At 32.6% G+C, this 14,013-nt stretch overlaps 1 protein-coding gene across 4 annotated transcripts in view; it reads right to left on the bottom strand.

Annotated features, from left to right (window-relative positions):
- Nucleotides 1–2,911: 2,911 nt before the first annotated feature.
- CYLD (CYLD lysine 63 deubiquitinase) overlaps nucleotides 2,912–14,013 on the bottom strand; it is a 62,778-nt gene continuing 51,676 nt past the window's right edge. For all 4 annotated transcript variants that reach the window (XM_074293368.1, XM_074293371.1, XM_074293370.1 and 1 more), the window contains one exon: nucleotides 2,912–4,564. In XM_074293368.1, coding sequence (XP_074149469.1) covers nucleotides 4,380–4,564 — 185 coding nt within the window. In that variant the 3' untranslated portion in view covers nucleotides 2,912–4,379. The remainder of the gene's footprint in view (nucleotides 4,565–14,013) is intronic.

Below are 14,013 nucleotides of genomic sequence, written 5' to 3'. Positions count from 1 at the left end.
TTAAAGACATGTATGTATGTATATATCTATATCTATATGTATCTCTATATATGAAAATATGTGTGTATGAATATATATAGATATTTATAGATATAGATATATATCAAATTCAAGTTAACTATTTAAATTACTGGATATTTGTTTTTTAAAACTCTGGTTGCTGAAGTTTAGATCTCCAGCACTAACCTTCTTTTCCTTACTTTATCCAGGGAAAAAGAAAGAATTTATGCCTCAATTCTGCAAAGGAAAAGGTGTCTCCCTGCTAGAGACAGGAAAACAAGAAATAAAATCCTTTCTCCTCCTCCCAAAGTAATATATAGTTTGTTCATTTTCTGTTTAAAAATATTTGCACTCTGGATCAAGTTAATTTTCTAGTCTTTTAATCTTGTTTAAAGCCACAAAAATAGGCCTTTAACAAATCTACCAAATTTTTCCCTTTGTTCACCTGACAAGTGACAATTTTGGAAAGTCTTCACTTGTTCCTATAAAATTTTCCCCCTTCTTTTCCTCAGAATAATATTCATACTTTTTAAATATAAGAGAAAATACTGTTGATTTTCAGTAGCATGATTTGCTTTCTGAAATCCTTTGCTCTGAATAGATAAGAGCAATATCTATCTATGACTAATATGAGCCCTTGTTTACATTTAGTACCTCTTATCACATGTTTTCAAGAGTTTGTCTGGTATTTTATTAGCAAATGTTGGTTTCCATTTTGTATTTTTTGTCTCAGTTTTGGGAATTTCATCATTTTTTTCGTCAACAGAAAAGTATAGCTGTTTTGTCAATGTTACCATTCCCTAGAAAAACATATTCTATTTCACCTGACAAAAAAAAAAAAAACCAACCATTTATTACCTCATAGTTTCCATGCATGATTATACATTTTCATCTAGCAAGTAGCTGATAGTGTTATCTCCAACTCTATATGATGACTTATCTATTTGTTTCTTTGGTCTTTAGATGCTATATTTTCTAGAGAGTTCAAATAATGAGGGACAAGTCCAGATAACACAATAAAAACTCATCTTAAAATATGGGAAGAATTGTTTGCATTTGGAACGACCCAGTCACAGTACCTTTTTTCCCAATGACCATAATTACCTGAGGGAAAGCCAGTTAAAATAGATTAAATTTTTACTTTATGTAGCCTTGCATTCAAATCACATATTTGATTCTATAGTTAAATCTTACTTATTCACATTAATACCAGGGACCATTAACAAAATAACATAAGATAACCCAATGTCACAATTATGGTGTAAGTTTCCTAAGAATAGGAATTATATTATCCTGCTCCTGAATTCTCCATAGAGCTTATTAGCACAGTTAAGCAAATAATAATGGGTACTTAAAACTTATTTAATGATAACCACTAAGACTCGGCTAATGCCTGCTGTTTCATATTAGTGAATACTTAGAACAACTTTTCCCCACAACTATCTAAAAGCACAGAATCATATAGCTAAGCAGTGAATGTCAAGATAAAGATGAATAAAAAAGAGTAATGCCTGTATGTAAGCTATATTCATTTAAATAATTAGATAATATAACTTAATATAGAAAATGTTTCATGTCCAAATAATTATGCGATGAACATAGCCTGGGGAGAAGAAATGGGTGAAACAGGTCAAAAAAATTTGGAATAGAAAGGAACAAGAGAATCTGCCAATTAAATAATTAATAATTTGGGAGAAAAGATCTTATATGCCTGTTGTATTAATTGTTTAATAGCTATTATTTGGTGGACCTAAAATAAAACATTTTTAAATCCACATCTATGTGTAATGCAATGATTATGCCCCAACAGGATTTTCCTCTATTATCTTTTCTCTTGATTATAGAAAAAACAGTAGAGGAAGAAAGCATTTCCAACCATTTGAAAAACTTTTTAAAGGCTGAAGAACTGAATTTGACATTTAAAGAAAAGGGGGACTATGGAAGTACAGAAGATGCAACACCATTTAAAATTACATCACCACAGTCTTCTCTCTCCCTACTTTGTCCATTTGACAGTTCACACACACTGGGTGGAAAAAAAAAAAAAAGAAAGAGAAAAATGAAAAGCAAAAAAGAAAGAGGGAAACAAGATAGGTACTTCTGGTCTACTTAAAATTTCAAGTCATCAAAAAAGAACCAGAGTACTGAGCTCTTTCATTCCCTCTAGTACTATTTTTATTTTAAGTGCTGTTGACAAGGAAAAACAGTAAATTAAAATCCCAATATAACAAAAATAAATAAGTTATGACTAAGGAACTTTGTAGAGAAAAAATGTACCAAATTTCAATAGGAAAAAATGCAAGCATTAAATCATCAGTTCTTTAATAACTAAAACTCTTTCCTCAGAGACAGGTTTTCCTCAAGTTATATATTTAAAAAAAAAATTCTAAGGAAAGAATTATCTACTAGTTTCTTATCATCAAATGCCCAACTGATGTTAAGTATCAAGTTATGTCAAAAGATAGAAACTAAGACAATGCAGATAAAAAGATTTTACAATTTGAATCCTGACCTGTGCTCTAGAGTAATATATTTTATAATTACATTAATGACTTTAGTTGAAAAAATATTATATAAATTAAAGAATATGAAATCTGGAAGGGACTTTACAGGTCACCTTACTCCACTCCCTAATATTGCAGATTAAGAAACTGAGGCCACAAGAAATTAGTGACTTATCTAGGCCCAAATAAATGGTTAAAAAAGAAAATCCAGGACTAGATCAGAGATCTCCTGAGTCCCAGGTACAGTGAGCTGTTTTGTGGCACTTCCTCAAGATATTATTGAACAAATCTTAGCTCATGAATAAAGGCCCAATTTCCAACAATTTAAGAGAGTAATTTTTTGTACACTGTTGTAGTTTTAAAAGTTAATAAATGTTTTTAAAGGAATGATGCAACTAAAGAAAATGTTAAACTTTTTAAAAAAGCTTTTAATTTGTAAAGATTTTAGCCATTTGGGCATTTTTATAATACTAAACACTTATATAGTCATATGCTATAAGCACATGACTCAATCTTGTCTTTCTGCATGGTTAGGAAGTTAGCTCAGAGACACCAAAAGTATAAAATAATTTGAGATTACACATTCCACAACAATGAAATTTGTATCTATAAATAGAATCTATAACATCCAATTGCGGTATATACACGCAACAGATATTAACTAAGAAAACATCAGGCTTTTTTCCATAGTTTCCATAGAATCAGGATGAAACCAATTGACAGTATGTTTTCACAGAATACAAAAAGATTCATAAGAAGCATTATCTCAGGTGAAATTAATCTGAACTTGTATTCCTAGCTATGGTCCTGTATGTTAAATGTTTTAGTCCGAGGCATTTAGATTTAAATATATTAAAAGGTTATGGGACTTAATATCTTTTTTAAAAAAATTTACCATATGACTTCCCATACCAAAAATTTAAAATTTTTGGACTACACTTATGTAGGACTGGCTACTAAAAGCTAGTATTTGGTTCAACTTAACACCTGAACACTTTTAGAAATTTACTGTTCTCCATTCCACAAAAAAGTTTATAAAGAAGTCTGAAAAAATAGATCACTCAGCTGATATCTACTACTATATATGAATAGCTTTTTTTGTCAAATATTACTGACCCAATCCCCCAAGACCATTACATCACAAAAAACATTTTGTTTTTTGTTTGGGTTTTTTTGTTTGTTTGTTTTTTAGAAAATAGTTCCACATATCTATGGGGTTGGGGGAGGGAAAGGCAGAACAAACAGAAATCAACAATATTGGAGAGGAAGGGTAGGCATTTTCTGACAACTGTAGAAACAAATTCAGGATTCCTGACATGCAAAAATTTGAACTAGATAGGAAAGAGTTAACAAAACAAATTCAGCAAAACAACTCTAATAACTGTGTTGAAATCAAACCTCTTAATAAAACCAAATTATTTTTTCCTCAAGGCAACCATTAGCTATAAAGGAAAAATTATTTGGTATCCTTGGTCCACTGTAATTCTCCAAGCACAGGGTCATGTGTCTCTGTTGACATTCTCAGTGGACTAAGGAGGTTTTTAAAACTGTTTTACAAATCAATTTCTTTGCCTCCAAAAATATTATATGATCAATGCACTTAACTTAAAGCTTCAGGTTTTAATAACTTCATTAGATTTCTTAAAAAACCAACACAAACATACTTTCTAGAGTGCAAAATGCTTCTTATTTAAATATTCAATAACATAAATGCAATTTGTTTTTCAATGCATTAATCCTTTTCTTAAGGATCACCACCACAAAAGCATCCAATGCCGGCAATGGATGCTAATCAGGACTAAGCCAACTCGAGTAAAATGCAACAATAAAAATTTTCATACAGTTTCTTCTCCTTTTCCAGTTGATCATCATTATTTACTTATACAAACTCATTGTTGGACTCTGATACATGCACATATATGCATCACAAAGAAGTCTTCGTGCACAGCCTTGGATTCTCCTGGAGTCCAGGGAATGCAGTTCTTCTAGAGACATTTTCAAGTACTCCCCAACTTCCGGACATGGGGTAACTTGAGGAATGTTAAAGCCATTCTGACCACCTATGAAAAACAGAAATATTTCTTTTCAGAGCTCATTCAGCAAAAATAAAAATCTTCAATTCTATCTGCTGCTGTGTCAAACAAAACAAACATGAGAGTTAAGACTAAAAGAACCTTTTTTGATTTTTTTATTCTAATTTTAGAAGTCTCATTTTGAAACCTAAATAAAATTTTACTATGTAGAAAACAGAATGATGAAACCTCAGACAAATACTTTATTGTAAGTTCAGCAAATAATTTAAAAATAATAGTTACCTTTGATAATATCAGAAAAATCTGAGAAGAATTGTATGAACTGATACAAAGTGAAGTAAACAGAATCAGGAGAACAACTTACACAGCAACAGCAATACTGATAATTATTTATGAAAGACTCAATAACTCTGAACAACACAATGTACTTCCACAATTTTCAAGGATTCATGATGATACTCTCCACTTTCAGACAGACAACTGATAGGTTCAGACGGTAGACTGAAGTATATACATATTTTTCCTTTCATTTTTCTTACTCTTTAAAAAAAAAGAACATGGCTAATACAGAACTATGTTTAAAATTACTTCATAAATATAATAGATATTCCACTTTTTTCCTTTACAATGCTCTAGTTTTAGGGAACTCGCAAAAATAAACTCTGATTGTCAGACTGAAAATGAAGCTACGAACAAGGTTTGTCCTCCCTCTGTTCCCACACTAACTCCTAATTCTCAAAATAGGCATTTTACAATCCTATGATTTAGTAAAAATTTACTATAAAGAGATTTGAAAGCTTAGGATTTAACTTTTGACAACTCTATAAAGCAAGTGAAACTTGTTGCTACTTTAAAAATGCTCCAATTGCTTAGTTTCCAAAAACATCTTTTGGCCTAATAGTGAAACTAAAATGGGAAAGAAAAAAAAAAAAAAAAAAAAGGGCACAAAGAAACAGAAAATCCTTGATTTTCTTCAAGATTAAGTGCAAGCATCCCCATTTCTATGAAGTTTTTCCTGATCCTCTCAGTTGCTAGTGTATTCTTTCCTCAAACTACCTTGTGAATAATTTTGTATATATTATGCAAATACTTAAAAGATATACATGTGCAATCCAATCCCCCTGTTAAAATGAAAACTCTTTTAGGAATTACAATAGAAACTTTCTCACTTTTGTCTCTGTATCCCTGGTGTATATAGCACAATGCCCCCAAAAGAGAAGAGCTTGATAAATGTTTGATAACTGATCATCAAAAAGATTCTATCTATAGTACATATTTCCACAGCATACTCCTAAATTTCTAAAGAGTGACAGATTAGAGCATATTAAGTAATACTAAGTAAGTGAATATATTTCTGCTAAATATAAAGATTGTTTGCTTGTTTTATGTGCCACTTAGGCAGAACTGATCTTAAATGTGTATATAGAGTAGGAGGGTACCCATGAACCATGATTTTGAAGGGCTCTGAGCTAGCCCTTTAGCCCCTAAATACTCTTCTCTCCCTCACTGGCTTTGCCACTGTGCATAAAATTCCCACACTGCCTATGAGTTGACACTTAAATGCAATTATATCTGGAAAAAATAATACCATTATCATCTTCTTTAACTCCTATTAGTTTAGCTCATTAGCTACAGAGAACAATGTGTGCTGATGAAAATCAACTTGAGACTTGCAAATTTTGATGCTGTGGGAAAGGGAGAGGACTCTTCTCAGTAGGAAGAACACAATAGCAAATCCTGGGGAACTAGAAGGTAGCATAAGGAACAATGAGGGGCTCCCCTAATTATGGAACTCTATTCAAAAAGTTTTGCCACTCTTCTCCCCATTAACTCTCATGGGGTTAACCTAGAATTTAATGAGGTAGAGGACCACAATGGATAAGGAATTGGCCTCTGAATTAGTAAGAGCTAGCTCCAAGTCCCCTCCAATTAGGTAGGCTATTTCACCATGGACAATTCATTCAACTTCTTAGTGCCCTAAACCAGAAATGTCAAAATACATGGTCTGCATATTACTCCCATATACAATCTGAACCAGACTGAAATAAAGTTCCTATCTGATTTTAAGCATTAAGGAATTTAAAAAAAGAAATATATAAATATGTGGTTTTCTAAGTCAATAAGGTTCCTTATGTATGGTTTAATGGCCTCTGTTTCTATTTGAGCTTGACACCAATATTCTAGGCAACCTTCTAAGATGACAATTATAGAGAAGATGCTAATCTGCACAAGTATCAGTATTCTTACCTGGAAGTTCCTATGCCAATAAAATCACAGTTCCAATCTATCCTTAGAATTTAGTAAGGGCTCATTTTTTAAGGCTTAATAGCACTTTATTTTACTTTTGGTAGTTGTGAAGTTGAGTGTATTAAGGGAACAGTAGAAGATGGAGACAGGAGTAGAATCTGGAGATAGAATAGAAAAGGACAGCAGTAGAAGATGAAGATAGAAGGAATGTCAAAAGGGAGAAATGAAGAAAGAAAAGGAGAGATAAGACTGATGAATACAAAAGTGAAATGCTTCACTTTTTCCTAGATCTGTTCCTGATCTTACAGTCTTATATATCCTATATTCTGGAAGGTGGTACAGAAGCAAGTAGAAAAAAATTATTTTATATGAGGGATGGGAAATTTTATAGTTTGGGTTCTTTAATGCTATTTTTAAATCCCTATGTTGAAGAATGAGATGGAAGGTTGAAGAAACAGGTGACAGAACCAATAGTCATAAGTGTTTAGGACTATATCTACTTAATAATACATGAACATCTTAAATTGTCAAATATCACTGCCCCAATCCTCAAGACCAATATCATAGGACAACAAATCCAGAGGACTTCAGACATGTAAAAACCTCTAACATATGGATTTCTAATCCATTAGAAATAAATTTCTAATTTCTAGTGTATAGATTAGAAGTCACCTAATTTTGAAAGAGACATGATAAAATTTCACATATAAAATTACTGATTTTAATATATTAGATTACTAATGTGTTTCAAGATTCAGTAATGTCCCTAAAATGATGACACCTCTATTGTATATAGCATTGTCTAAAAGAATTTCTTTATTCCAGTTCTTAACTTCAGAGTTCATAAACTTGTTGGGTTTCTTATAATTGCATTTCAATATAATCGGTTTCTTTTATAACCTTACATATTTCACTTACTGCATTTGAAAAACATTCTGAGAAGGGGTCCAGAAGCTGATTCAGACTGGCAAAGTACATAACAAATAAAAAAGATTAATAATCTATTCTCTCTCATTGACCTTATTATCTCACAAGAGTTTTATCCCTTGTAGTCTCTCCCTCTGATTAGGTTAATTCTTCTCAGAGCCTCCAACTTAAGAATACCCAGGCTAAAACCATGCATTCATTCCTCTCTGGGCTATACTCTTGACTCTCCAAAGGAATTTTTCCTACCATGCCATCAAATTGCTTTACCCTGGAAGTTTATTCTACTGCTGGAGATTCCTTCTCATATGGTCACTCCCTAGCATCACAGCCTCTCTCTCTACTTGGCCAGTTCCTCCCAGAACTTCTAGTCTAAGGAGGATGCCCCAGACCAACTGTGCCTTCACTCCTCTGCAGACTGAACTCTGGACTCCACAGAAAGTGTCCACTATCTCCTGATGCCAGGTCCTTTTATCTCCTCCCTTTTGTGTGTTGTCATTCCCCCATTAGAATGTAAACTCCTTGGGGGTGCAAGGGTTGTCTGTTTCCTTGTATTTTTTTATTTCCAGCACTTAGTTCCGCAAAGCTTTTCCCACATACTAGTTGGCTTGATTTGACTTCAACTATCTCTAAAAAGATAACTCCTAAATCTACTTCTATTGCAATTGCTCAGATTACACAATCTTAGAACCATCTTTGATGACAACTTTTCTCCCAGAAAAAGTTTTTCATATCCTGTTCTTTCCACTCACATGGTCATCATTCTTCTGAAATAATCTCTTAATAAATTTCCTTATTTCTTCTGTCTCCTCTCTGATCCATGTCCACAGAACTGCCAAAATAACTTGTATACACAATCTGACTATGTTGCTCTAACAACTCAAGAATCTTCAACAGTTTCCTTTTGCCTCTAGGATAAAATACAAACTCCTCAGTTTGGCTCCTTTCTACCTTTCTAATGCCCAACACAAAATATGTGCTTAGTAAATGTTTCTTGAATTGAACTGAGTTTTCCAGACTTAATATAATAATTCACATAATTCCCCTCCCTATATTCCAGATAAATTAAATTATTTTTAAAATTTGTTTAATACTATTGTATCAACACAGGATTCCATACCCTACTTTCATCAATTTATCAATAAGCATTCTATGTATCACTAAGTATGCAAGGTCCTAGAGATACAAAGACAAAAAGAGCCAATTTTTGCCTTCAAAGAAATACCATTCCAATGGAAAAGACAAAAGGTACAGATATGGGTATGTTAAAAATAAATATAAGCAGATGCAAAATGGCAGAATAAAGGCTTTCCCAACTTTCTCCTCCAAATAACAATGTGTCAAATTAAATTTGGGAAGGGCATATACAATAAAAGGTTGGAGTGAAACATTTTTCCAACCTTAGACAACTCAAGATGTCGGCAGAAGAGGTCTACGACATTAGGGTAGGGGCTAGCCTGAAGTGCATATGGTGATAACACCATTAGTGGGCCTTGGAAGTGGCTACAGCAATAGCTGCAACTTTAGGAGTTCTCAGTCCAGACCCTAAATTGACATTGAGAACAGGACCAGGAACTGTTTGGCAACTCCATTGCTATATGCAGTTTTAAATCACAGTTCTATGGCAGAGAGGAACATTGGTAGTCAGTCACAAGGGAATAGAAGCACTAACATTTGTGGCTACAAGGGAGTAAAAACCAGAGCACAGACCAGAAGTGCTGTGACTATATCTTTCCCAGGATAACACAACTTTAAAAGCACCAAAAACTTGATAACTTTTAGAACTAGCTCTGAAAAAAGCATAGCAAAAAGGCCTGAAGCAAAGAACAGTGCTTTCCAACTTTAACATAAAGTTCAAAACCAAAAGATAGTCTGGAAAAAAGCTAACGTATGGCAGATAAAATCAAGACATAAACTCAGAAGAAAATAATAATGTGATAAAAGTTACAAGCAAAGCCTCAAAGAAAAAATGTAAATTGAACACAACCCCAATATGAATTCCTAGAAGCCTTAAAAAAAAAAAAAAAAAAAAAAAAAAAAAAGGTAAGAGTGGCAGAAGAAATTTTGGAAAAAGAAATGAGTGATGCAAGAAAATTATAAAGAGATTTAACACACTGACCAAAGAGGTGCAAAAAAAAAAAAAACCTTGCAAAAAACATTCTAAAAAATTAATTTGCTGAATAGTAAGGAGGCATAAAAATTCACTATATAATAAAAACAACTCCTTAAAAAGCCAAGAAAAAAAAAAAGGCCATATAGGAAAAGAATTACAAAAGCTTGTTGAAGAAAATAATTCTTTAAAAATTAGAATTGTGCAAGTAGAAGCTAATGACCATCAAAAGAATTTTTTAAATGTGAAATATCTTATTGAAAAAAGAATTGACTTAGGAAACAGATCAAGAAAAGATGATTTTAAAATTACTGGAGTACCTGAAAGCCATGATCAAAAGAAGGCAAAGGAGAGATTTCGAATCTTATTTCAAGAGATTACAAAAGCACACTGCCCCAATATTAAGATAGCATGATCCAGGGGACAGCTAGGTGGCGCAGTGGATAGAGCACCAACCTTGAATTCAGGAGGACCGAAGTTCAAATCTGGTCTCAGACACTTAACACTTCCTAGCTGTGTGACCCTGGGCAAGTCACTTAACCCCAGCCTCAAAAAAAAAAAAAAAAAAAAAAAAATAGCATGATCCAGAGAATAAAAAAGAAATTTAAAGAATCCACTAAACATTTTCTGAAAGAGATACTCAAATTCTTTGAACACCTCTTGAAAGAGATCTCAAAATAAAAACTCCCAGGAATAGTATAGTCAAACTCCAGAGTTCCCAGGTTAAGGACAAAATATTGAAAGCAGAAAAAAAAATCATTCAAATATTGTAAAGTCAGTCAGGATCAAAGAAGATTTAGCACTTTCCACATTAAGGATCAGAGGGCTTGAAGTATATTCTGGAAGACAAAGAAGCTACAATCTCAACCAAGAATAATCTACACAGCAAAACTGAATATAATCTTTCAGAGGGAGAAGGGGGAAGAAGTAGGGAGAGGGGAATAGATATGCAATGAAATAGAGGACTTTCAAGCATTTCTGATGAAAAGACCAGAGCTAAAAAGAAAATATGACATTCAAATACAAGAATTAAAATAAACAATAAACAAGAAAGATAATTCATAAGGGACTTAAGATTAAACTACTGACATTCCTTTATGATAACATGTAACTTCTCAGAACTTTACCATTATTAGAGTAGCTAGAAGAAGTCTATACAAACAAAGAGCATGGGTATGAATCAATTAAAAAAATGAAGGGGTGAGAAAGAAGGATATATTGGGAGAAAGGAGAAAGGAGAGGAAGAACAGGAGAAGTTATCTTACATAAAAGAGACATACATAGTATAGAAAGAAATTTATCTTATCTAACAAGAAAGTATTAGAAGGGGGAAAGGGAAATGGGTCAGTTGGGAGGAAAAACCAGTGTTAAAAAGGGCAAGTGGATTAAAGGAGGCAGTGAGCAAAAGCAAAACAGATGAGGAGAGGTAGTATAAATAGAGAAAAATATAAATAGAAGAAAATAGAAAGGAGAAAAATACAGAATTAATAATCATAACTATGAATATGAATAGGATGAACTCACTTGTAAAATGGAAGCAAAGAGCAGAATGGATTTGAAACCATAATCTAACAATACGCTGTTTACAGACACACACACAGAGTTAAAATAAGGGACTGGAGCAGAATCTATTATGCTTCAGTTGATGTAAAATAAGTAGGGATAGCAACCATGATTTGAGACAAAACAAAAGCAAAAATCAACCCAATTAAAAGAAATAACCAGAGAAATTATATTTTGTTTAAAAGTACCATAGATGACAAATTTCAAAAAATTTTATATCAAGTTTCTTTAATAAAAGCTTTATTTCTCATATATAGAGAGAGAACCGAGTCAAAAAATAAGAGTCCTTTCCCAGATGATAAAAGGCAGTTTTCAGGGAAAAAAAAATCAGTTATCTATATTAATATGTAAAAATGCTCTAAATCAGTATTGATTAGAGAAATATAAATTAAAACAACTGTGAGGCACCAACTCACACCTATCAGATTGGCTCACATTACCAAAAAAAAAAAACAAAAAAAGATAAATGCCATATGGATATGGAAAAATTGGGACACTAATGCATTGTAGGTGGAGCTGTGAACTATTCTAACCATTCTGGAGAACAATTTGGAACAATGTCCAAAGGGCTATAAAATCGTCCATACTATTTGACTTAGCAATACCACTACTAGGTCTGTATCCCAAAGATTTCAAAGAGAAAGGGAGAAGATTTATATATACAAAAATACTTATAGCAACTTTTTTGTGTGTGTGCTGGTAAAGAATGGGAAATGACGAAGATGCTCATCTTGGGGAATGTTTGAACAAACTGTGGTACATGATTATGACAGAATAATATTGTGCTAAAAGAAACAAAGAGGGAAGATCTATATGAACTAATGCAGAAGGAAGTGAGCACAACCAGTAGAACATTATACTCAATAACAGTAATATTACAGCAAGGATCAACTATGAAAGACTTAGTTTTTCTGATCATTACAACGATCCAAGAAAATTCTGATGAAAATGCCATCTACATACAGAGAGAGAACTGATGAATTCTGAGCGCAAAATGATGTATATTTTTTTCACTTTTTTTTCTTTGACATGATTAATATGGAAAATACATTTTTGTTGAGTTCATATGCATAATTTACATTATATTGCTTGCCTTCTCAATGAGTTGGGGAGGGACTAAAACGAAGCAGAGAATTTGGAACTCAATTTTTTTTAATGTTAAAAATAACAATTTTTAAAATAAATAAATGCAAGGGTACTTGGGGAATGACATAATGTATAATAAAGCTGGAAAGGTAGTCTTGTGCCAAGTTATAAAAAGCATAAATGATCCTAAAACTGTTATGTAGCATTAGTGAAATTTAATGAGTTGGAAGGTCCTATAGTAAGACGTATATTTTAGGAAAATCACATTAGTAGCTATATATAAGATAAATCGGAGAGAAGAAAAATCTGAAATAAGAACACCAATGTAGAAGGCTACTTGTAATTACTATAATATGTAATAGTCTAATATGTAATTGTTATAATAGCCTAGGAAGAGATGATAAAGTCTGAAATAGAGTGGCTGCCCTGTGAGTACAAGTGAGAACAGATAAGAAAGAGGGTATGGAAGAAGAAATGTTAAGATTTGGTAATTGCATAGTGTTAGGGATGTTTCTCCTTCTCTGAGAATTGCCATGTATGCCATGTCAGCTAGTAGGGTGGGCCCAGGAGGTAAAAAGGGCCTTGTGCAGTGATGAAGAGAGCCATCTACACCCAAAGAACATGTGAACAGAGTGTGGAACACAACTTAGCATTCTCACTCTCTTTGTTGTTATTTGCTTGAACTGAAGTTATTTGCTTCCTTTGCAGTTTTTCTTTTTCTTCCTTCTTGATTTGATTTTTCTTGTGCAACAAGATAACAGAATAAATATGTATACATATATTGGATCTAACACATATTTCAACATACTTAACATACATTTGACTACCTGCCAGCTAGGGGAGGGGTAGGGGGAAGGAGGGGAAAATGTGTAACAAAAGATTATGCAAAGGTCAATGATGGAAAAATTACCCATGCATATGCTTTGTAAATAAAAAAGCTTTAATTAAAAAAAAAATTCACTGGTTGTGAAATGGATTATCTTATGCTTTTAACATAAATAAAGAAGTTGAGGAACAGGTTTGTAGGACAAAAATAATGAGTTGTTTACATGCTGAGATAGTTATGGGACACTTTGGGACACTCAGTTAGAAATATCCAGAAGATGATGTAAGTCTGGAGCTCAAAATGGAGATTAGAGTCATCTACATAAAAATTAAACTCACCGAAAACTGATGAAGTTACCAAGTGAAATGGTGAAGAGAGAGAAGGCAGGCCAAGACTTTGCATAGGCTATTCCTCTGTGTATTAGTTCTACAATAAATCTTTCATGATTCCCACAGTAACTATTCTTGTATGCCAGAGAAGAACAAAAGTTCCTAAATGGCAGATTATTATTAATAATTTTTTTTTTTTGCTGTTGGTATTGTTTTCTTATAATACCTGTATGCAGGAAAACACTTAGTGTTTATTGAGTTAAACTTGAACATTAAAAGATTTTCAAGTATAGTAATATATTGCCACAGAACAGGATTTCTCAATAAGAACTGTAATGATATATGATTTGCAAAATGAAAAATCCACTATTTTATTGTCTTAAACTTAGAT

Source organism: Sminthopsis crassicaudata, chromosome 2, assembly GCF_048593235.1.
Source record: "Sminthopsis crassicaudata isolate SCR6 chromosome 2, ASM4859323v1, whole genome shotgun sequence".
Taxonomy (NCBI): domain Eukaryota; kingdom Metazoa; phylum Chordata; class Mammalia; order Dasyuromorphia; family Dasyuridae; genus Sminthopsis; species Sminthopsis crassicaudata.
Note: the sequence above shows the minus strand (reverse complement) of the source record. Positions and strands in the feature narration are given on the sequence as shown.